At 46.3% G+C, this 23,703-nt stretch overlaps 1 protein-coding gene across 1 annotated transcript; it reads right to left on the bottom strand.

Annotated features, from left to right (window-relative positions):
* Positions 1–271: 271 nt before the first annotated feature.
* Positions 272–23,071, bottom strand: PRPSAP1 (phosphoribosyl pyrophosphate synthetase associated protein 1). Its single transcript, XM_032870545.1, has 9 exons — positions 22,971–23,071; positions 20,058–20,124; positions 13,777–13,949; positions 12,315–12,430; positions 11,805–11,860; positions 11,088–11,233; positions 2,484–2,554; positions 1,550–1,696; positions 272–1,032 (listed from the first exon to the last, which is right to left on the bottom strand). The coding sequence occupies exons 3-9, from the start codon at positions 13,928–13,930 to the stop codon at positions 874–876; spliced, it is 849 nt and encodes a 282-aa protein (XP_032726436.1). The 5' UTR covers positions 13,931–13,949; positions 20,058–20,124; positions 22,971–23,071; the 3' UTR covers positions 272–873.
* Between the last annotated feature and the right edge of the window lie 632 nt (positions 23,072–23,703).

Below are 23,703 nucleotides of genomic sequence, written 5' to 3'. Positions count from 1 at the left end.
CACCTACTTGTGATCTCTGTCAAATAAATAGATAAAATCTTTAAAAAAAAAAAAATTTAGATTTCTAAATCCATTATCCCAACCAGGATTTGATTTCGATGCTTAGGAAGGGGATGGAATGTACCGGTGGAGACTCCTGTCCGGGGTTTAGGACCAGCCCCGGACCTGGACTACCCTTTATTTTGTACCCGTTGTCTCCTGCACTGTCTGGACAGCAGTCAGCCACCGTGAAGGCAGGAGAGCGGGCGGTTCTGCAACGTAGCCAACAGACTTGCAAGACAACAAACTCTTTTATTTGCCATTGTAGAGCTTCGCAGGGATCCAGAGATAGGGGGCTACTCTCTAATCTGACCTCCTCGCTGGGGTAATGCCACAAAGGCTTTGTTGTTCGGTGGCTGTAGGCACGGCAGCTTCTCAAAGAAAAACAGGGTTTTCTACAAAAGATGTACGTGAGGCTGACTGGGGAGAGGACAACTAGCCTGGAAACAGTACCAGGGCACTCAGCTTCCCTAACCAAGTTCAACGTTGACACACATTTCCCTGCAGTGGAAATAGCCCAATATTAAAGAGCTCGGACCATCTGCCCTTAACTCCTTTTCAGTATCAACAAAATTTGGGAATTCTTTTCAGAAAACTAACTTTTGTTTAAGGACCAGGATGGTGATGGCAGACATTTAAGGCCGTTTATCCATTAGCTCTGTCTTCCCCTTGACTATCTTAATGGCTCCTACCTACCCAACTGGGTGAGACAGACTATCTGACTTCAGGCTACTTCCATGCCTCCCTCGAGAGGAAACACTGTGTACGTAAGTTGATGGCACGGCTCTCCACACGTTTTCCTCAGGAGTTCCGCGGTCAAGGCAACGGCGACAGCTAGTCATCCACGGTGATGTTTCGGAAAAGGTACGCCATGGACTCCCCATTGTGGATTCTCCGAATCGCTTCAGAGAGAATCAGACTGATATCCACGGTCTTTATCTTGGGACACTGCAGCTTCTGCACCTCGTGAGGGACCGTGTTCGTCACCACGACCTAGTCATTGCAGAGACAGAAGATAAACACTGTTACTGATGTGTTCCCAAGACGGCCACCCAGAAAAGTCTGTCCCAGCTTTAGTTCCCACAGCCCAAGTTCCAAACTACAAAACCTTATTCCACCGAGTACAGTTTTTACAAACTAAACTTGACGGACTTTATACAAGAGAAAGGTTACATGGTTCAAAACATGAGTATGAAGGTCATGTTCTACTTGGGCAGAAACGGTAGGGTGAGCCCCGGCACTGTGCAAAACTGGATGAATCCAAGTTGTGAGAGGAACGCTCCCACAGCACCAAACTACACTGAAGTATGAACCACATCCAAGTAAATAAGCTGAGCCTTTATGGAAAGAGGCATTTGTTCCTAACTACACATTTATCGCAACACCCTGCTAGCCACCAAGGCTACTTCCGAGGTCCTCCAGAGAGGGGGTTAGGCAACAGTGATGGGGTCATTTTACAATTCACAGAAAAGAGAGCAGCAAATTCTAGGCCCAGTAAGTGCAGACAGACCTCGTCAATGGAGGACTCCTCGATGAGGCGGGGGGCCTCCGCTGATAGGATGCCGTGAGTGGCCATGACGTAGATCTTGTAAGCACCTCTCTCTTTCAGGATCTCCGCAGCAGCAACAAAACTTTCCACATCGTCAATAATGTCATCCTGGGGAGACACCAGAGGTGGTGTTAAAGTGCTACCCCCCGTCTCTAAAACACATACTTCTCTGCTCTTCTCTGCCCCTCGTTTCTGGACATCTCCAACTGGAAATCAGAGCCACCTGCTTGGACCCAAGACGGAACATCAGGCAGTGGCAACAGCCGTGTGGACCACACTTTGCGTGGCTGTCAGTACAAAGAACAGCAAAGCCTGACGGCCACGTGTGACACGCGGAGCTAGAGTTCCCAGCTGCCAAGGCTTATCATCCTGTCCCACATTTCTGATTCATCCGACATAGCTGGTGTCCCATTTACTTTTTTTCAAGACAAAGTGAGATGACAAGAACACAGAAATAAAGCAAGCCATTGTAATCAGGCCCAGCAAAGGCACTTAGGGCTGGGAGCAAACAGCTCATGCTGAAATGCAAAGAAAAGACACTTGTTCTCACTAGTGAAAACGGAACCGCTCATCTTTGGTTCCTCTTGTGGCCCTAAAGCTGAAGGTTGAGTAGATCAATGGCTCTGATGAAACCCAGACCCCTTCAGATAAAGGTTATTTATTGGGGATGAATTTTCTTACAGGAGATCCTGCACTTTTTTTTTCCATCTGTAGGTTAAAGTAACCCCTGTTCAACTACATAAAGATTTCTACCAGTCCTGAAGGAGTTCGGGTGAGAAAGGATAGATGGATCCATTTAATTCCATCAGCTTTACTAGAAACATAATCCCAAAGAGGACAACCTATGAAGAGGCAGCAGGGTCAGCTGTGCACACGAAGGACGACATGACCATACCACTATGATCGCGATGCGCCCGCCAACATCTCCAACTACAGTTATCGGTGGCTTCTCTTTGGCCATCATCACTAGCAAAACAAAACAAACCACAAGGCCCCAGTTAGTCACATGTCACTGAATAAATATAATTGCAACCCTATTCCCTGGAAGTGGTGAGAAAAAGAACATTATTAAAAAGCAAAACAAAGGGCAACCCTCTTGGGTCCCCTAGCTGCTCGGGAGCTTTGTACGATCATTTTTTTTTTTTTTTAAAGATTCTATCTACCCACTTGACACGGAGAGAGATCACAAGTAGGCAGAGAGGTAGGCAGAGAGAGAGGGGTGAACCAGGCTCCCCACTGAGCAGAAAGCCCAATGCGGGGGAATGATCCCAGGACCCTGAGACCATGACCTGAGCTGAAGGCAGAGGCTTAACCCCCTGAGCCACCCAGGCGCCCCTGTACGATCACTTTGCTAACGCTCAATAAACCTTTTTTGCTGCCACCAAAAATAAATAAATAAATGAAAGGGGGACGGGGGATTCTCCAAAATGAACCTGGGGCTTCTCAGAAACAGACTGTCTACAGCAGTGGTTTATTTATTTGTCAGAGAGAGAGAGAGCACAAGCTGGGGGAGGAGTGGCAGGCCGAGGCAGACGCAGGCTCCCCGCTGAGCAAGGAGCCTGGGATCATCACCTGAGCTGAAGGCAGATGTTCAACCGACTGAGCCACCCAGGTGCCCCAAAAATAAAATCTTTAAAAAAAAAAAAAAATTAAAGAGAAATGAGTGAAATTAATAGATTTTATTTTAGCCGGTATACCCGAGATATTTCAGTACGTAACTGATATGCAAATTTATGAGATATTTTACCTTTTTTTTTTTTCCATACTAAGTCTTCAATACTTGGGGTGCATTTCAGAGACAGCAGTTCTCAGCTGAGACTAGCCCCGCTTCAAGAGCCTAAGAGCCACATGTAAACAGATACGAGCCACCGGCCTCTGGAAAGCGCAGGTCCAAAACCAGCGGAAGAGCGAGGAGGGTCTCACCGCCCACAGAAGCAGCACCCCGACAGCCCAACGCCCGCTGAGACTGATAGAGAAATGTAAACTAAATGCCACTCTGTAGGAAACCAGACAGGTAAAGGCTGCCTGGCTGACGGCCAGCTTTACTTCATTGTCTTCCAAAGTGACTTTATTTGGACAATGTAACCTTATTAGCACGTGACTACATGACTGACATCATCGGTTTCCTGAAAATTAGGGACCTGAAGACAGTAACTATGACTCCATCATGTCTTCCTGATTTTTTTTTAGAAGATTTTACTTACTTATTTGAGAGAGGGAGAGAGAAAGAGCCCTCGCACACACATGCCCATGGAAGGGCGGGCAGAGGAAGAGGGAGAAGCAGACTCCCCGCTAAGCAGGGAGCCCCAGCACCAGGGCTCGATCCCAGGACCCTCAGATCATGACCTCAGTGGAAGGCAGACACTTAACCAACTGAGCCACCCAGGCACCCCCATTTCTTCGTGATTTGACTGGTCCTTAAAGTACAGGCTTCCTATCTCGCTACCCAGTTTATACTTGGAAAAGACCCATCTGTGTACAAACCTCTCTCCAGGATAGAGGAGTGAAGTAAGAATTCACCCTCAAAAATTCAGCAAACTGGGGCGCCTGGGTGGCTCAGTGGGTTAAGCCTCTGCTTTCGGCTCAGGTCATGATCCCGGAATCCTGGGATCGAGTTCCGCATCGGGCTCTCTGCTCAGCGGGGAGCCTGCTTCTCCCTCTCTCTGCCTACCTGTGATCTCTCTCTGTCAAATAAATAAATAAAATCTTAAAAAAAAAAATTCAGCAAACAGAGAGAGAGAGAGGGTATTTCAGAAGAACAGGCTATGTAGTCTACTTTTAAAGCTTTTTATTATTCTGAAATAGTAAACCAGTAGTGGGAGAGGGACATAAGAATAAAACTCAGAATAACTCTTGAGGTTAGCAACTATCCGCAAACAAACTGTGTTAGTCCTAGCTACGGGCTCTGTGAATCTCTAAGAACAGGTGTGCCTTTCCCCATACGGCACACCAGCCAAGCTGAAATCCACCGCTATGTAACTGATAAATTTTACTCAACGCTTCCTGATTTCCCATCCCCGAAACAAGGGCAATTTTTTGAACCTGGGCAGTCAAAAACCTCTGCATATAAATATCACCTAAAAGAGGGAGAAGATACACCAGCATTAGGAAATGGCTTCCCTAAATTCTATCTTAAATTAAGCCATGTGGGAGGCACCTGGGTGGCTCAGCCAGTTAAGCGTCTGCCTTCGGGTCAGGTCATGATCCCAGGGTCCTAGAACTGAGCCCCCGAGTCCAGTTTCCTGCTCAGCAGGAAGTCTGCTTTTCCTTCTCTCCCTCTGTGCCCCCCTCTGCCACTTGCGGTCTCTTTCAAATAAATAAAATCTTTTAAAGTATTAATTAATTAAACCATGTGGGTAGATGGCTGTGTTGACCTACCCACTTCTCAAAGAGATGGGGCTCCTCCCTTTCCTTGACCATTCTCCTCTGTAAAAAGAGAAAAAGATTGCAAGCCAGTATCCCTCATCGAAGACCAATAAACATTCAGCTGTAGTTTGATGAGGGAAACATGCCACTAGTGCTCTTGTTTACTTTTCTGTAACTCTGCTTCTCCCAAAAAGCTTCTATTAGTTTGGAATGTAAAAACACAGGTCTGGCTAGGATAGAGGCTTAAAAGGCTTTTAAAAAGCAAGCATCTTGGGGCGCCTGGGTGGTTCAGTGGATTAAAGCCTCTGCCTTCGGCTCAGGTCATGATCTCGGGGTTCTGGGATCGAGCCCCACATCAGGCTCTCTGCTCGGCCGGGAGCCTGCTTCCTCCTCTCTCTCTGCCTGCTTCTCTGCCTACTCGTGATCTCTGTCTGTCAAATAAATAAATAAAATCTTAAAAAAAATAAAAAAATAAAAATAAAATGCAAGCATCTCTCCCGGTATGTTCCTTCTCTGCTCATTACCGGTTTTAGGATCTGGATAAAACTGAACATACAATTTGGTAGCTACTTAAAAAAAAAAAAAACAAAAAAAACCCAGGCTTTATTAATAGGATCAAGGGAAATGAACAGTACCTCACAGGCTTAAAAAAAAAAGTCCCCAATTTTCTAATAGTTGCCCCCCAAAAGAAAACACTGAAAATTCAAAATTTTCAGTAGAAGTAAAGAACATACTGGAGATTAAGGATAAAGGGTGCTAAAACTACCCAATATTTAAGGTTCTGTTCCCTTTCTTCATTTTCTCAAACAAAAACCAATCTGTTTAAGAATAAAATGAATTGTGCACTATTACTTATGGCCAGAAATCACAAACCATATTAACTTATTATAGTGGAAATGTCAATTTATCAAATAACCTCAAATCTTGAAGTAGGAAAATATCTTCTGGGTTTCCCAGCATTTTCCACATAAAAGAATGCTGCATTCACACGCATCGTAAGTTTTACGCACGCTCTTTTACTCTCTACCCAGAGTCAATCAACAAACCTTCCTCTGGTAGAATACAGGACAGGAGAGGACCAAAAGGAATTAATCATTCCTTATCCATTGATTTTGATCTATTTGTAGTTCAATTGAAGGTCGAACTTTACTAACAGACTGACGTTAAAAAGAGAATAAAATCAAGTCTCTGGGAGGACTGGAACTGCAGTTATTTTCAAACTCCTGACTCTGCCCACACTCAAGCAAGTCAAAACGTACATTTAAGGATGCTCCAGAGGAGCTAACGTCTGTTTTTACTTTAGTGGTGAAAACCACATCTTCACTTATAAAATTAACAAGCCAGAGAAATCAAGCCCAAAAAGGTGACTTTCTCTCCTTTTTTCGATCCAAACTCTTCATTTTCACCACTGTGCCAAGCACAGAGCAGTGTTCAGAGAACCACTGACACATAATCCTTTCAAGTTCATTAGATGCCCTTGCCATCAGGATGGAATTGATTTTATCTTCTAGAACAGAAGACTTCATACAACTTCGCTTTTAATAAATTATTCTGGGGGTGCCTGGGTGGCTCAGTGGGTTAAGCCTCTGCCTTGGGCTGGCGTCATGATCTCGGGGTCCTGGGATCGAGTCCCACATCGGGCTCTCTGCTCAGCGGGGACCCTGCTTCCCCCTCTCTCTCTGCCTGCCTCTCTGCCTGCTTGTGATCTCTGTCTGTCAAATAAATACATAAAATCTTTAAAAAAAAAATTACTCTGAAGCAGGGTTTCTCAGCTGTGGCACTACTGACATTCTGGACTAGATGACTACGCGGTACACTGGGGCGGTGTCCCCCAGCTTCTCCAGCGTCTGCTCACTAGACACTGGTGCAACCCGGCCTCTGCCCGGTGGCCGGACCAGAAAGGCCTTCCTTCGCACCTTGTGAAATATCCGCCAGGAGCTGGGGCAAAACCATTCCGGTTGAGAACTCCTGCTGCTCTGAAAGAACGGGTTCCAGGAAGATAAAAGAGTTCGTCTTTCTACAAAATGCAGATTCTGAGAGCGAATACTTTGATCCTGCCCCAGCAGGGCAGTGTCTTCATCCCCATTACTCTTTCATTGATTTTGAGAGTAAGAGGTAGAGAGTGCGCATGCGTGCGGGCAAGCAGGGGGAGGGGCAGAGGGAGAGAGATTCTCAAGCGGACCCTGGGCTGAGCTGGGAGCCCAACCTGGAGCTTGATCCCATGACCTTGAGATCATGACCTGAGCCAAAACTCAGAGTCGGTACTGAGCCACCGAGGTAACTCGTCATCCTCTTCACTGTTTTTTGGGAGATTTTATTTACGTATTTGAGAGAGAGCGCGTTCGCATGCAGACAAGCAGGGGGAGGGGCAGAGAGAGGAGGAGAAGCAGGGACTCCGATGCAGGACTGGATCCCAGGACTCCGGGATCATGACCTAAGGGGAAGGTAGATGCTTAACCGATGGAGCCACCCGGGCGCCCTTCATCCTCATTATTATGAAGTAAACTATTAAAAAATACTGGAAGCAGAACTGACATATAAATATAAAGCATATTTAATTTGGAAAGTACCATTACACAAAACTAGTATTTTTTTTAAAGCATTCCCTTGGTCAAATCTGTAAGAAGGAATCAGAGAATGACCTATGGCAACTGTGCAAGTTGTAAACACACCAACGTGTCCCCAAGGGAACACACAGCTGCACACCACCTTATAAAGTATTACATTAATCTGCCAATTATCTATCAAAATTACCTTTGACCCAGTGATTTTATTTCTTGGTCTTTATCTTTTAAAAAAGTTCACTGAGTCACTTACGGAAGAACCTGAGTCGAGGTTAGTCACAGGGAGTAACGTGTGGTGGCCGAGTGCACACTCCGGGGCCGAGTCTCGGTGGTGAATATCACTTTCCGCTAAAGGAGCTGGGGCTGCTCGCCGGAATGACTGATTCCAGGGCTAAGGAAGAGCAAGATAAACGTGGAACATCTAGTGGTACCAGGAAGTAAGGAAGTATCAAAAAATGCTAGGAACACGTCAGAAGAACACAGGGAGGGGCCTGAAGGGGCTCCCTTTGGCCAAGTCTAAGACAATTTGAACTTTGCGATAAACAGTAGCCAAGAACGAGAACGCCCTGAAAAATTAAGATTGTATGACTCCGCTCCGGTAAGAATGGATGAACAGGGAAGAAGGGGAACTGGAAACATCACCAGTCGGTCACAGTCGTAGTCGTAACTGATTCAACCTAATATGAAGAAACAAACACGCCTCAATAAGGGATATTTGTAGAACAACTCCCCTATACTCTTCAAAGTATCCAGGTCAGGGGCACCTGGGTGGCTCAGTGGTTTAAGCCTCTGCCTTCGGCTCAGGTCATGATCTCAGGGTCCTGGGATCGAGCCCCGCATTGGGCATTCTGCTCAGCAGCGAGCCTGCCTTCCCCTCTCTCTCTGCCTGTCTCTCTGCCTACTTGTGATCTCTGTCAAATAAATAAATAAATAAATATCTTAAAAAAAAAAAAGTATCAAGGTCATAAGAGATCGAGAACAGAGAAGTCGTTCCAAACTAAATGAGACTAAAGAGAACGGTCAGCTGAGCTCAGTGTGTGATCCTTACTGGGTTCCGGGTCAGAAAGAAATGATTTTCCGCTAAAGGACACAGTGGGACCACAAACAGGAATAAGGTCTGCAGGTTAGGTAATAGTACTGTAACAGTGTCAGTTTCCGGAGTCTGATCATTACACTGTGGTTATGTAAGAGAGTATCTGTTTTTTGAAATATTTACTGAAGCATTTAGGAATCAGGACATTATGTCCACAGCTCATCTCAAATGGTTCAAAAGAAAAGAATATGAACATAAATGTTAAGTCTGGGGCCTCTGAAGAGTCAAGAGGAATTCTGTCCTATTCTTTCACCTTTTCTCTGAGACTGCAATTTGTTCAAAATGAAAAGCTTCGTTCCAAACCCCAGCTTCACCTGCTCCCGGCTGGGTCTCAGTTGCCTCCCTGGCAGAATGAGGGGTAACGCAAGTACCTACAAGATTGTGTGTCTCCACACCAAGTCCAAAGACCTACTGAAGAGCTTAGAAGAACCCTGGACACAACAAAAGATGTTTATTATTATTGGTGCTTTTTCATAGCCGAAGACTGGAGAAACTAAATGTTTGTCGACAGGGGACCAATTGAGAAAATTACTGTCTATCCATAAAATGGAACACTTAGGAAACTATGAAAGACCCAGTGATCTGTACAGACTGGCGGGGAAGGAGCTCTTGGATGAGAAAAGCAAGGGGTAGCACAATGTGGTTTAATATACTACCGCTCTGTGAAAATGAGAGAAACAGAAACATGTCACTGGCTTGCATATATGCACAGAGCCTCTAAATGGTTACAAAAGGGGCGCCTGGGTGGCTCAGTGGGTTAAGCCTCTGCCTTCGGCTCAGGTCATGGTCTCAGAGCCCTGGGATCAAGCCCCGCATCGGACTCTCTGCTCAGCGGGGAGCCTGCTTCCCTTCCTCTCTCTGCCTGCCTCTCTGCCTACTTGTGACCTCTCTGTGTCAAATTAAAAAAAAAAATCTTAAACGGTTACAAAGGCACTGACTGCCCTGGGAATCAGAGTAGCTGTGGCAGGTGGGGGCTGGGGGGAGAGAAAAGCTTAGGTGGGGTAGGAAAGTTTTTTAAACTTTTAAAATTTTGTAAGAATTTTGTACTTTTTACATTTTTGAAATATGGGAATATATTGCCCATTCGAGAACTTTAGTTATGAAATCCTCAAATAAAATAAAATGCGGCAACACCAAAAATTTAAATTAAAGGGGTTTATTACTTGTTTCTCTTATATAAAAACCTCCAGAGTTGAAAACAAAGTGATGGGAATTTGATAGGGTAAAAAATTAGAATGTTTACACCTTAGGAGCCTGTCTGAAGTAATCCATCTGCGGTATAACCATTCTGGTGTTCTCCCATCTTATTAATAATCTCTGTATGCTTCTGAGTTATGGCAAATAGATACAGACTTTAAAAAGAAATAATCTCCTTCCTCTGAAAAAGATACCATTATCTTCTGGTATAGAATGCCAGTTATTACAACTCAAAACCCATGGAAATAAAAAGCCTCCACAGTGCTGAATTAGTAACAACTTAGTCAGGGGGCGTCTCGGGGGTTCAGTCCTTTAAGCATCTGCCTTTGGCTCAGATCCTGATCCCAGCGTCCCAGGATCCAGCCCAATGTCAGGGTGTGTGTGTGCGTGCGTGCGTGTGTGGTGTGTGTGGTATGTGGTGTGTGTGTGTGTGTGTGTCCCGGCTCAGCAGGGCATCTGCTTCTCCTCCCCACCACCCTTTCTCTCTCTCAAATAAATAAATAAAATCTTAAAACAAACAAACAAACAAAAAAAACCCTAGTCAGTTATCAGGTCAAAAGGTTGTATTACTAAGATAAGTGCTAAAAGTTACCCGAATCACCAAAGCCTGGTATATAATCAATGGTTGCTATCGCCCACCTTACCAACATATAAAAGCTTAAGATTTCACACTTACAACTTTTTCACTGAAGCTAAAATTATTTCATACTCTCTGAATGCTAAGTGCCACCCAGATTAGTTCAACTGTCCTTACACAGTCTGTGAAGGTAAAACATCTCCTCTTACAAAAGGGGAAATCAATGTCACACCATTCAATTATCTAAGAATACCAAGATGGGGCGCCTGGCTGGCTCAGTCGGAAGGGCGTGGGACGCCTGATCTCAGGACTCTAAGTTCAAGCCCATGCTGGGTGTAGAGATTACTTAAAAATAAAAATCTGTAGAGGCGCTAAGTAGCTTAGTTGGTAAGTGTCTGCTTTCAGCTCAAGTCATGATCCCAGAGTCCTGGGATCGAGTCCCGTGTCAGGCTCCTTGCTCAAGGGGAACTTGCTTCTCCCTCTCCTATTAGCTCAGTGCTCTATCTCTCTCTCTAATAAATATACAAAATCTTAATAAAAAAAATTTTTTAATTAAAAAATAAAAATCTTTAAAAAATTAAAATAAATTAAAAAAAATAACCAAAATAGCATACCTCCATTACGTATTAACTCCTAGCCATTCATATCACTCAAGACCTTCTTCAACTTACAAGTGAAATAAAAACATAGAGCTCATCTTACACGGCAACTCCAGACCCGGATGGACAGTAGCATTTTTGACCATCGGGGGAGAATGGCGACCGTCGTCCATGTCCAGCTCTGTGCACTGAGCCTCTCCGTGGATCACAGCCAACCCCAGACGCAGTCTCTCAGCGTATGACTGGGCCCTACGAGAAAGCCAACAACAAACAGGGAAATTCACAGGTGTCACTAGCTCATCACTATTAATCATCAAATGAAAACATCATTCAAACGTTTAGGGACACACAATGATTTAGACAAATCCGAAGACGAGGCCCCGACCAGACTATAAACGTCTCGAGAGGCATAGGAGTCACCGGAGTTGAGACGCGGGCCAGCATCTGATTCTAGACCATTTCCGTTCTACCCTTTGCCCAATCTTGTAACACACATCTCTAGAAGATGGAACTTTGTTCAAAAAGGTCTCTTGAAAACCACTGCCTGGAAAACACTCCATAGCCCTCTGCTTTCCTTTTCCTGAGAATGCGAAGGAAGAACTTCCTTTTCTCGCACAGGAAAACCAAGTAACGCAGGGACCGCCCTGTATTGTTCGGGGACTGGCGATATAGCCCTGGGGGGGGACAGGACAACAACGTGGGGGAAGCCCGAGCCAATGAGCTTTTCCAGGCCATGTGACAACAGACCCTGAGTTCCAAAACAGCTCATTTTGACCAGCGAAGCACTGAGAGGCCTTTTTTGAATGTCCAACTTACTTACCTTTTGGCAGCATCAGGAGACTTAGCTACAATGACTGCATTCCTGTAATTTGGAATCTAGATTTGAAGGGAAAATAAGAAAATACTGAGAAGTTATCACAAAGGAACACCCGGGTGCCGGTAGGACCCTTCTTCCTCTCATAACAATGATCCGTACTAGCAAATAACGCTAGAGTTTCATGGACACGTTCAAAATTTAACACTTAACAATTTACATCATTGCCACAGTATGGCTACTTCAAGAAGATAAAAAAAATAATTACTTCTTAACACCTTCATTTCAGAAAACAGAAGCAAATTGCTAAAGATACTTGGAAGAAAATCCATTTTTAATGGCGTTAAAAAATTCGCTCCTCCACACCTACATGCTGACCCTGTCTGGCTGCCTCAGGCATTGCGACTCAAGGGGAAGGTCATCGGATGTGCCTTTCAATACTGAAATCTGATACCAGAGAAAAACTACATAGGGTCTCTTTTGAGGACAATGGGGTGTTTGCTGGTGGCTCCTCACTTCTTCCTGGATATACTGAAGCAGGAAAGGTGAGGCTCTAAGGTTGTCCACGGGAAAGCTGAAAAAGCCTTGTATTTCCTTTTGATGAAGATCCATAGTGATAATGTGAGTTAAACCTGAAATTTTAAAACAAAAAATTACAAAGTTCACCCCTACAAGTTAATGGCTACAGTGGACACAAATTAGACGCCCACTCCTGGTCCCTAACCGAAGACGGAACGCAGGGAATGTATTGTGAATAAGCACGTTAGTTACAGACTTCGTTTGTAACCTTAACGATATTTAATGAATTTAAGAATGTGGTCGAATCTCAGGTAAAAGAGCTTATAATCTTCCACATGGACAGAGAGCTCAGGCAGAGAAACAAGGGCTCTCCCCTACTGTCATAACTAGCTAGGTCCTGAAAATTAAGAAAAATCAGGCAGAAGCAAAAATACGTATATGGAATTAATAACCACAGAAGAAGTAATGGGTATAAAAAATAGTAAGGCCTTGATTAAAGAATCTAGAAAGACATGTTAAAGGCCCGTGGCTAGAGCAGAAGGAGTAAGAATCCAAAAGCAAAGTAATTCGCGTATTAGGAGAAAACTCCCTATGGAAGGGTTTGGAACAATTTCTAAATGTCATAAAAGAATGAGTCAAGAAGTATTCTTATCTAACAACAATAAAGACACACTCTTATAAACAGTCGTGAACAAAAAAAAAAAAAAAGGACACACATAAAAATATCGCAAATGGACAAAGGTCACTGCAAACCTTCTAGAGCAAAGAACCAGTACTACCCGTTTCTCCCCAAACACCACGTATCATAGTTTTAGAGAGAACAGAATCCAAATGTTTCTCAGGACTTGAACATATATTCAAGTTTTTAAGTAAACCCACCCGGCAAATAAAATCCCAACTGCTATCAAGTGTTACCAATTGGATTCAGACAGGCCAGAAAATACATGACCACTACGAACACAGAATAAAAGCGATGAGAATGAGCTGCTGTACAGAAAGACGGCCAGAGAGTGGGGGGAAGGAGGATTATATAAACCGGAGAAGCAGTAAAAGAAAAACCCAGTTTTCATCTTATGTACATAAGCAGAATCTAGCTAATAACCAAGGCCAACACGTAACTGTATCCTGACGCTCAAAAGATCCCACACGGACACCAGGATCACAGCTAAAGTGTTCATGAGAAGATGAGGTGGGACAGAAGGATGGAGAAGTCCAGGATTAGAGCAGAGACAACGTCACTGTCGAGTAAGACAAAGAGGAAAGGAAAACATAAGAGTTTATACCTCCGCTCACACATCCCTAACCAGGACTACCAGAAGGAAACCGGAAGAAAGGAATTAGTGAACAGCACTTAAAGAAAACAGAGGCCCCAAATTAGCTCTCTGAGGGAGGGACTAATCTCATGCAGAAACAGACCTGATGACAGGGCGGGAGCCCAGGGGCCCTTGTGCACACGCACCTGCCTTCGCCAGCATGGACGCCAGCAGCTTGCACACGATGGAGCCCCGCTTCCTCATCTTGCTCTGCTTGCTGTAGGGGAAGTACGGGATGACCCCGATAATGTTCCTGGCACAGGCGGTCTTCAGTGCGTATGCCATGATCAGAAGCTCCATCACAGCTGTGTTCACGTCTCTGAAACGGTAAAAATTTGTATTTGGGGTCAGGTCCATTTTTTTAACCCCTAAAAAAGACTGAAACGTCGCCTTTTAACCTGGGCTGTCAAGATGGGCATCACAGGTGTTTCTGTCACCGCACGAGCCAATGATGGCACCTCAAAAACCAGGGGAAAAGCTTATTAGCTCTTCCTTTGAGCTGTGGTTTCCACCAGCGGTTACGGCCACAGCCCAGCGAGCCACACTCACCTCTGCCTGGATCCTCTGTCAGTGACATGTCACCCGGGTGGCACGGGAAGCAGACGTCAGTGGCTGGCCAGAGTGAGCCAATGCCTGCGGCACTGTCCCAGGGACCGTCGGCTCAGGCCAGCCCCTCGCTCCCTGTGAACGCCAAGGGAAACCCACTGCCCTGCTGAGCGCCAGGGCCAGAAAGGATTGATTTTTCTCTTCGTTCTTCACGGGGCAGAGGGGAGGCGGGAGGACAGGGAAGTCCTGGAACTAAGTTTTCAAAAACTCTCCTCATCCCTTTTTCTCAAGATACACAGATGCCCGACAAAGATGACCCAGAGAGACAAAGAACAAAATACGAATCTGGAAGACAGTCAAAGGAAAGGCTACTTCCAGTTTTTTGTGTTTTTTTTTTTAAAGATTTTATTTATTTGACAGAGAGAGATCACGAGTAGGCAGAGAGGCAGGCAGAGAGAGAGGGGAGGAAGCAGGCTCCACACTGAACAGAGAGCCCAATAAGGACTCAATCCCAGGACCCTGGGATCATGACCTGAGCCGAAGGCAGAGGCTTAACCCACTGAGCCACCCAGGCGCCCCAAGGCTACTTCCAGTTTTATTGAATGTGGATTGCTACCCTTTGCCAAGGGTGATGGAGCCTACAGTCCCCTTAAAAAGGGCGAGAACCGGGGCACCTGGGTAGCTTAGTGGGTTAAGCCTCTGCCTTTGGCTCAGGTCATGATCCCAGAGTCTTGGGATCGAGCCCTGCATCGGGCTCTCTGCTCATCGGGGAGCCTGACTCCTCCCTCTCTCTCTGCCTGCCTCTCTGCCTACTTGTGATCTCTGTCTGTCAAATAAATAAATAAAATCTTAAAAAAGGAGGGGGGCGAGAACCTTAGGGCAGAGGGAAGGTCATTGGTCGGGCCACGAGCTGAGTGCCTTGTGTCACTCTACCCCATGTGGCCTGGGGAGGTGTGAGACTAGAGACAAAAGTGGCCCTAACAGAGGCCACCTCCAAGAGTTTCCGGGAGGTGGGTTTTCAGAGAAGGCGGCTCTTTGCTCCTGAGGGCAGACTGGGTAGGAGACTCAGTGGACCCCAGCCCCTAAGGATGGGCCTGGCAGATGCCTCCTTAGCCTGACCTTGAACGGACTCACACAGCCAGTGAAGAGAGTTCAATGGCTGCGGTGAGGTACCCTGCCCCTCCCGGGAAGGTGGGGGGGGTGGCGCTCAGAACCCAATTCAGACCACTCTCTACTACCCTCCAAAGAAAGAAAAAAAATGGTGAGGGTCTTAAAGTCCTTCAGGAAACTCTTCCAATGCTCCAACTTTCCTCTCTAGCCTGTTCTCACTCCTGCCTTGATTATCCAAGTCCTGGGAACATCCCCCTCTTTTGGGCCAGGAGTGTATCTCCTTCACCTGGGGGAAGCAGGATCATTTCCCATGTCTTTGTTTGTATCTGTGTGAGGAGCAGACTCTCAGCGGTCCATTCTGGAATCGTCCCTAGAGCAGCGAGGCTGCCCACATGGAGAGCAAAATGGAAAGCTTGCCATGAACATAGCAGAGACCTGGCAGTGTGGAAGTAGTTACAAGAAACACTCGTCATGAGACCGCTTTTTAGCCCGAAGGACAGAGAGACCATTTCCTCCCGGTCTCTTCCAGTCTGCCTGCCGCGCTCTCCGAGTGTGCCATCCTGAGCGCAGCCGGGACTGAGAAGAGCAAAGCCATCCCTGTCCTCTGACAGTGTTTGCCTTGTCCACATTCAACTTAGAGAACTCCCAACCTCACCTTTGTCATTTGGGTTTTTGTAACTATTTCAGGCTTCTGTCACACAAGCATTTCTCCCAGAGGGTAGATATAATTGATTCAGGACTTGACTTTAAGAAAACGACGAGATTCCTTGCGGATTGCTGACAGGTTACACTCTTTTCCAGTTGTTTCCTTCCTCTGAAATAAGCTGGAGGATTTTTCCTCCTCACACTCCCAAATTAATAACGTCCCAAGTTTCACCTGGGTGGATCTGTGGGTTAAAGCCTCTGCCTTCGGCTCGGGTCATGATCCCAGAGTCCTGGGATCGAGCCCCGCATCGGGCTCTCTGCTCAGTGGAAGCCTGCTTCCTCCTCTCTCTCTCTCTCTCTGCCTGCCTCTCTGCCTACCTGTGATCTCTGTCAAATAAATAAATAAAATCTTAAAAAAAAAAAGAAAAATGTCCCAAGTTTGGCATCGAAAGGTTAGAGGACACACAATCTTTAGGTAAAATCACGACAAGACACTTATCAAACACTTTCAAGGTGCTTAGGAATTTTTTTTTTAAGATTTTATTTATTTATTTGACAGAGAGACACATGGCGAGAGAGGGAACACAAGCAGGGGGAGTGGGAGAGGGAGAAGCAGGCTTCCCACGGAGCAGGGAGCCCGATGCGGGGCTCGATCGCAGGACCCTGGGATCATGACCTGAGCTAAAGGCAGACGCTCAACCGACTGAGCCACGCAGGCGCCCCAAGAACTCTTTATACTTGGTCGATTTTAATCCATTCATACATTCAACAAATATTGCGCAACATGAACCAGGCACTGTGTTAGGTGGTGGAGACAAAATGGCAAACAAGGCTGACCACATCTCAAGAAAATGCCAGAGACCCATACTGGACCACCCTTGTGGTAATCCTTTGTCCCAAAGAGCACATCTGACTCAATGTTCCCCCTCCAAAGGCTTTCACACTTGATCCCACAGAGGGGAGAGCGCCCTTTCCCCCATCACATCACCTAAACTGATGTCCTGTGGGTTCTGAATGTTCAGCTGGAAGATCGCACAGTACTTGGGAGGTCGGTGTGTAAAGAACTCAGGAGTCCCCATCTAGACTGAAACCAGGCATCACATACACCACAGTAAAAGTCCTCTTCTGCATGCAGACTGTGTGACAATGCTAGACATACAATCAGAGCTTTCTTAACCTTCCACTGGTGTGATAGCGTGTGGAGTACGGCACTGGCCATAGTTTCCTCCGTCAGATCTCAATGCAACAATTTATTTAGAGTTGAAGTGAGCTGAGCAGATTCTGGAAAGAAGGGAATCTGGGTATCTGTCCAGGCGGTGGGCTGTTAGCTGGCTTTGTGACAGCGTTTACACACAACCAAAGGCTACACTGAAGCTTCCACAGCTCACCCTGACGTGGGCCCAGACAGTAAGATGTCAACGTAACAAGATGAACGATTTCGGAAGGACCTTGATTTCAGCATAACTCTCCTTCCATTAATTACTAACTTCTGCCATGAGGTTTCATTTTCTACTTTTTCCTCTTCCTAATGACCTATGCCAAGGGATTCAACATCCTCCAGCCAAGGCTAAGGAAAATCTCCCACACCCCACCCCTTTGGTCAGGAAGGTGACAAAAGAAGCTTTGTCACACTGGCTTTCCCTGTTCACTGCCCGTCACTAGACAAACTGGACACCAGGTGGTTAATCTGCGGGCCAGCGGGGTGAAAAGAAGTTGGCAGGCGGCCTCTGCTTTGTTTATCTGTTCCCTAAGACTGTTCCAACTACATCCGGGCGACTTCTTGTAGCCTTTGTATCTAAGTAGGACAATCTTAACTGTTTACCAACTGACCGGTTTTTCTTTCTCCTAAGGTAAGCACATCCTATATTAAATTCGACCCTTACTGCTCTGTCATTTTCGATAGACAACGACAAATGTAAGGGAACAGACATGGTCTGCAGACATCAGCTGAACGGAGCCAACACCACAGATGGAAGCCATGACGACGCCGTGATGGGGTAGGATTTCCCCCATCCCCAACCCCAAGCTTTAATCATCTGCAGCAAATAAGTTGTAAATGTGCTTTTGGTGACCCCTCTTGCGTGACATCAACACACCAGAGCACGTAACATAAACAGGGAAACGGCCCTTCAAGAAACACTTGGGAAGCTTTGTGTCCATTTTATTTCCCTTGCTAAGTATCACACATGTCACTCATGTGACATAATCGCTTCCTTCAGGATGGCTTTGGGCCATTTCCAAATAATTAAATTCCACCCTCAACAACTAAAAATTTACCTTGACTGGAGTGGTTGCAAGAAAGAAGCCGCGAGCTCTGAGGGGATCCAGACGGTGAACCCCACAGCCCAGCCACAGCAACAGGAGTGAGGACGACGCAGCCTCACCCCTCCCCAAGGACAAAAGCCAGGGTGATAAGCAGCACGCCAGAGGGCAGCCTCAGGGGTGTCCCAGTGCCCTCACTACTCGCATTTTACTCCCAGGCAAGACCTGCAGATTTTCCCCTCATTTCCAAGGTGCAACATCGAACAAAGCACTAGGCAAGAAGGGGGCACCAGCGTCCAACCCAAACTGCTGGAGGCCTAGACGGCGATCAACACTGCACGCACCCACCAATGCTACAAAGGCAGGACCCTTATTCCGTTTCTTGGAATCTTCCTATGGATCTCGGATCTCTGAACTCCGCTAACACAAACGGGCCTGCAGGTTGTTGCCGGGGGCAGCTCTGTATAGGCTACTGATGGCTGATTCACACCCCCCACCCCCCACAACACCCCCTCCGGGAGAAGGGGGGAGGGCGGGCTGAAAGTTCCAACACGAACCCGCTGGCTGGTTCCCCGGGCAACCAGCCCCCACCTCGCGGTTATCTAGGGGCTTTCCAAAAACCACCTCAGGTGTGGTTCAGAGGGGGGTTGTTAAATAACAGAAGACACCCTATACTGCTCTTATCACTTAGGAAATTCCAAGGGTTTTGGGAGCTCAGCATCAGGAAAGGAAGACCAAATAGAGATCTCTTTCTTTTTTTTTATTTTTTAATTACTTCTTTTTATTTTAAGTAGTCTCCACACCCAAAGTGGGGCTCGCCCCACAACCCTGAGATCAAGAGCTGCATATGCTCTCCTGAGCCAGCCAGCTTCCCCCAAATAGACATTTCTTACAAGTCACATTGTCACTGAGGCTCCAAACAGCTTCCAAGCCCAAGGTGCTTTAAGGATAAAGACGGTCGTGTAAGTGGGCGCACACTGCTGGCGGTCAGTGCCATTCTTACCACTGACTCGGTCTCAGGAATTGGAATTAACAGAGACGTGAAGGTCTGCATTTTTCAAAGACACACATAGCCTAACTACCCCAGTTCTCTGGGAGGGGATGAGAGGAGATAATCCCACATGGAAGGTCACCCTCAGGTAGGCTAGGATATCCCCTAAGGGAAGGGGTGGCGCATGCTATCTCCTATAGGGACAGCTAGAAATGGGTGATTGGGCAAAAAAAATACAGTGCGGTCAAAAGCTAATGATGTATGAGATGCTGGCTAACTAACATAATAAAAAATACATACATACGTACATATACACACACACAGTGCAAAAACTGTCTTCTTGGGTACAGAATAGCATTGCATCTAACAAGAAAGCTTTTTAGCAGAGCGGAGCAGGCATGGACTAGGTTCAGGGCGCATGGACTGGTAAGGAAGGTGTGTTTCCCCTCAAGTGGCTTAGGCTTGGAGAGGAAGATCCAAAGGACAGCGTGACAAACAGGGCGGGAACGTCAAAAGCCTACAGCTGGGGGCGCCTGGGTGGCTCAGTGGGTTAAGCCTCTGCCTTTGGCTCAAGTCATGATCTCAGGGTCCTGGGATCAAGCCCCGCATCGGGCTCTCTGCTCGCGGGGAGCCTGCTTCCCCCTCTCTCTCTGCCTGCCTCTCTGCCTACTTGTGATCTCTGTCAAATAAACAAAATCTTTAAGAAAAAAATTTTTAAAAGCCTACAACTGGATTTGGGGAAGCATTCAGTTTAACAAGCAAACACATTTACAGTGAAAGAAAACTCGATCGTTGATTATGTGATAACACAGTGAATTACGTCACTCAGATTTTTAGAGGAAAAGGGAGACATGAAGTAGTGGTAACTCTTACCTGGGTATTGTCTGTATAATGAAAATATCTTGGCCACGAACCGATTCTTTTATTTCCACTCTTGTTTCTGAAAAATACGGAAGTTCTATAGTTTAAGAAAAGCACTTCATGATACAATAATCAGGCAGCGTTTGGAGGGAGTAGAGAGGACAGTAAACCAACATTCCGCCTAGTGTGCCAAAATGAACTCTGAATAGATCACAATGGCAAGTACATATACAGAAAATGTGACGCTAAAGGGAAAATAAGCCAAAAATACACCAACAGGCAAAAGTAACGCCAACAGGTCCACAGAACATCTCAAGGTTCAAAAAGGAAAATCCATCACCAAAATAAAGATGAGAGGCTTGGGGGAAAGTCTACAGCAAATAAAGAGGTCAACGGTTAACATCTTTCTTTCAACAGATGCCAAGGCCTCCTCTGTGTCAGGCCCTGTCCTTGGGGTCCCGAAGTGGAGGATGTGGGTCAAGCGGATGAAGATGGATCCGGGAGAGACAACACAAGGCCGAGGGCCGGCAGACTGTTCAAGCCAATGTGCCAGGAAAAAACCAAGGAGATGGGGAGCCTGGCGGGCTCGGTCAAGAGAGCAGGGAGCTCTTGATTTCAGGATCGAGAGTTCAAGCCCAGTGTTGGGCGTAGACTACTTGAAAAAAAAAAAAAAATAGGGGCGCCTGGGTGGCCCAAATGGTTCGAGGTCTGACTCTTGTTGGTGTCAGCTCAGGTGGTGATCCCATGGGTCCGGGGATAGAGCACTGCATCGGGCTTCCGGCTTGGGTTGTGGGGGCGGTTGTGGGGGGGGTCTGCTTGAGGATTCTCTCCTTCTGCCCCTCACTCCACTTCTGTACACTCTCACGTACTCTCTATTAAATAAATCTTTAAAAAAAGAAAAAGACCAGGAGAGAGAGTCATAGGGCTGGGAACAATGGCCTCATTGCAAGCTAGACTGTGGACTGTGCGCAGAGCCACAGACTAAAGGCGTAATCGGGAGTCACGGACACATATGAGATAGGATGGATGATGCGCAGTGAGTGGGCACAGCTCGGATCCCAAAGCCCTGCGTGAACGCGGAGGAGACCAGACCCTAGCCTGCAGGATTTCGGCAGCGCAAGTCAAAAACACTGACGTTTTGGGAACACCTTGGTGGAGGTGAGTAGAACGGCCTAGGGAGACTGAAAATCGAGGCAGGCAGGGGTGTTGGCAAACTCCTGCAACAGCAGGAGAGGGACAGAGGAGCAGGGGGAGGAAGGGAGAAGAGGCCCAGGGCAGTGATGGAAGGATGGAAAAAAAGGTCCGCATTTTTTTAAAAAGAGGTTTTAAAGATTATTTATTTCAGAGAGAGAGTGAGAGAGAGAGAGCACGTGTGTGGGGGGAGAGGAGAGAGAGAATCTCAAGCAGACCCGCAGCTGAGTAGGGAGCCTGAGGGAGGGCTCAACCCCAGGACCCTGAGAGCATGACCTGAGCCAAAACCACGAGTGGGAGGCTTAAGTGACCGAGCCACCCAGGCATCCTGAAAAGGGTTTTCATTAAACCATTTTCTCCTCCTCTAGTGCTTATTTTCAGGATTCCCAAACGCCATCACCATAAATTAAGATCGTTATTGCTAAACAGACCAGCTCACCTATCTGCATTCACCTTTAGGGGTTTTTTGTTTTTAAAGATTTGAGAGAGAGAGAGAGCGAGAGCGAGCGAGCGAGCGAGCAGGGGGAGGGGCAGAGGGAGAGAGAGTCTCAAGCAGACCCCGCGCACAGACTCAGGGCGAATCTCACCGCCCTGAGATCCCGACCGATGCTGGAACCAAGAGTCGGACACTCGATGGACTGAGCCACCCAGGTGCCCCCACCTTTAGGTTTTCAAATACCAACGTCTCCTGTCTTGGCAGGAGATAAAGGGTGAATTCTAGTCACCAAGTGAAAAGTTATTAAGTATAGCACCTGGCTGGCTCAGTCAGAGGAGCGTGGGATGCTTGACCTTAGGGTCACGAGTTCGAGCCTCGTATGGGGTGTAGGGGTTACTTAAATAAATAAAACTTACGAAAAAAAAAGGTACTAAGTATGGAAGCTGGCTGAAGGCTATCTGGGGGTTAATTATAACAGGCATGGAACTTATAACATCCTGGGTGCAAGTGCTTTCCACTGAACCATCCATTAAATTACCTTTCCCTTTTCAAATACCTTTTTTAAGATCCCTGAACATCATTAAGTCTTAGTAATTTATCATAGACAGTTCCACCCTAGATAGAAAAAAGGAAGCACAGGGTCATAAACCGACGCTTTCAACTGTGCAAAAATAGCTCCGAATTATTTTATATTAACTGTCTTCGTAGGGCATTATAGTCTGAAGTACGGGGCCCCACTGGGGACACTGATGATGCAGCATTCCTAGGACAATGGCCATTGACAGAGGGCTTTCCAGCATTATCGTTTAATGTTACAATTATCCACAGAAATGCAGACGGCAGCAAAAATGGGTTATCAACCCAGGAGGAGAGTCTACAAGAGACTTAGACTTGAGAGAAAAATTTGCTGATGAAAGAACTCAAAGATGGTTTTCCAATAAGTCATTACTACCTGGTACCAGATGGCTCTTGATGCCGTTTGACATAACGAGACAGGTAAATGTAAAAGGTATTCGTCAAGTGTAGCCCAATACAGAAGAAAAAACACACGGTCTACATCTCTCCTTTCTTCATTGTAAAATGACAGGACATTTGCATTATCTTGGGAAAAGGGGAAGGAGACTAAGAAAGAGAAGAAAGAAAGAAATCAAGACTAGGAGTGAAGCAGAGCGTAAGGACAGACACCTGACCTTAAAGAGAAAAATGTTTGTGTTGCGCCTTAACATCTGCCTTTTAAATGCACGTGTACTGAGTAAACACAGAGAACAAAGGATGTGTAAGATACCATTTTCGCTCACCTCCATTGGTCTCTTGATAGACCACAGATTTGCCCAATTCAGCACCAAGGCGCCTATGGGGGGGAAAAAGGCAATTAAAAATGCTCTTCAAAAAAACAACCCTCCAGTTCATACGGGTAATATTTAAAAGGCTGAAATAACGACCGGCATTCTTTCCCAAAAACAGAAAGTTCAGAAACTTAAACGCAGTAAGGACTACACACCCGCTAGCCCTCCACGGCTCCAAGTGCCCACCCTATTGTGACACACTGCTCTACCAGGGTCCGCGGTCAAAGTGTCTTGTCCAGCTCATTGTTTTCTGAATTGTAACGGTCTTGCAAAATCTTTCCCAAACCCATGGTTATCAGCACTGGTTCCAAAACCACAAGCCAGAGATAGAGGCCCCAATTGTCAAAAGCATATGGAATTCTGTGCCATTAACCAAACGCAGTGTGAATCTTGTTCGGATCCTGATTAGAACCAACCAAGTGTGAGAAGCCATTTTTGAGAGAGTGAGGGAACTACGAACAAGGACTCGATACTAAATGATATTAAAGAGGGGCGCTGGGTGGCTCAGTGGGTTAAGCCTCTGTCTTCGGCTCAGGTCGTGATCCCAGGGTCCTGGGATCGAGCCCCGCATGGGGCTCTCTGCTCAAGCAGGAAGCCTGCTTCCCCATCTCTCTTTGCCTGCTTCTCTGCCTACTTGTGATCTCGTCAAATAAATAAAATCTTTTTTTTAAATTTTTATTTATTT

Source organism: Lontra canadensis, unplaced genomic scaffold, assembly GCF_010015895.1.
Source record: "Lontra canadensis isolate GAN:19392208 unplaced genomic scaffold, GSC_riverotter_1.0 scaffold41, whole genome shotgun sequence".
In the NCBI taxonomy this organism is placed as follows: domain Eukaryota; kingdom Metazoa; phylum Chordata; class Mammalia; order Carnivora; family Mustelidae; genus Lontra; species Lontra canadensis.
This window is presented reverse-complemented; position numbering and strand designations above follow the sequence as displayed.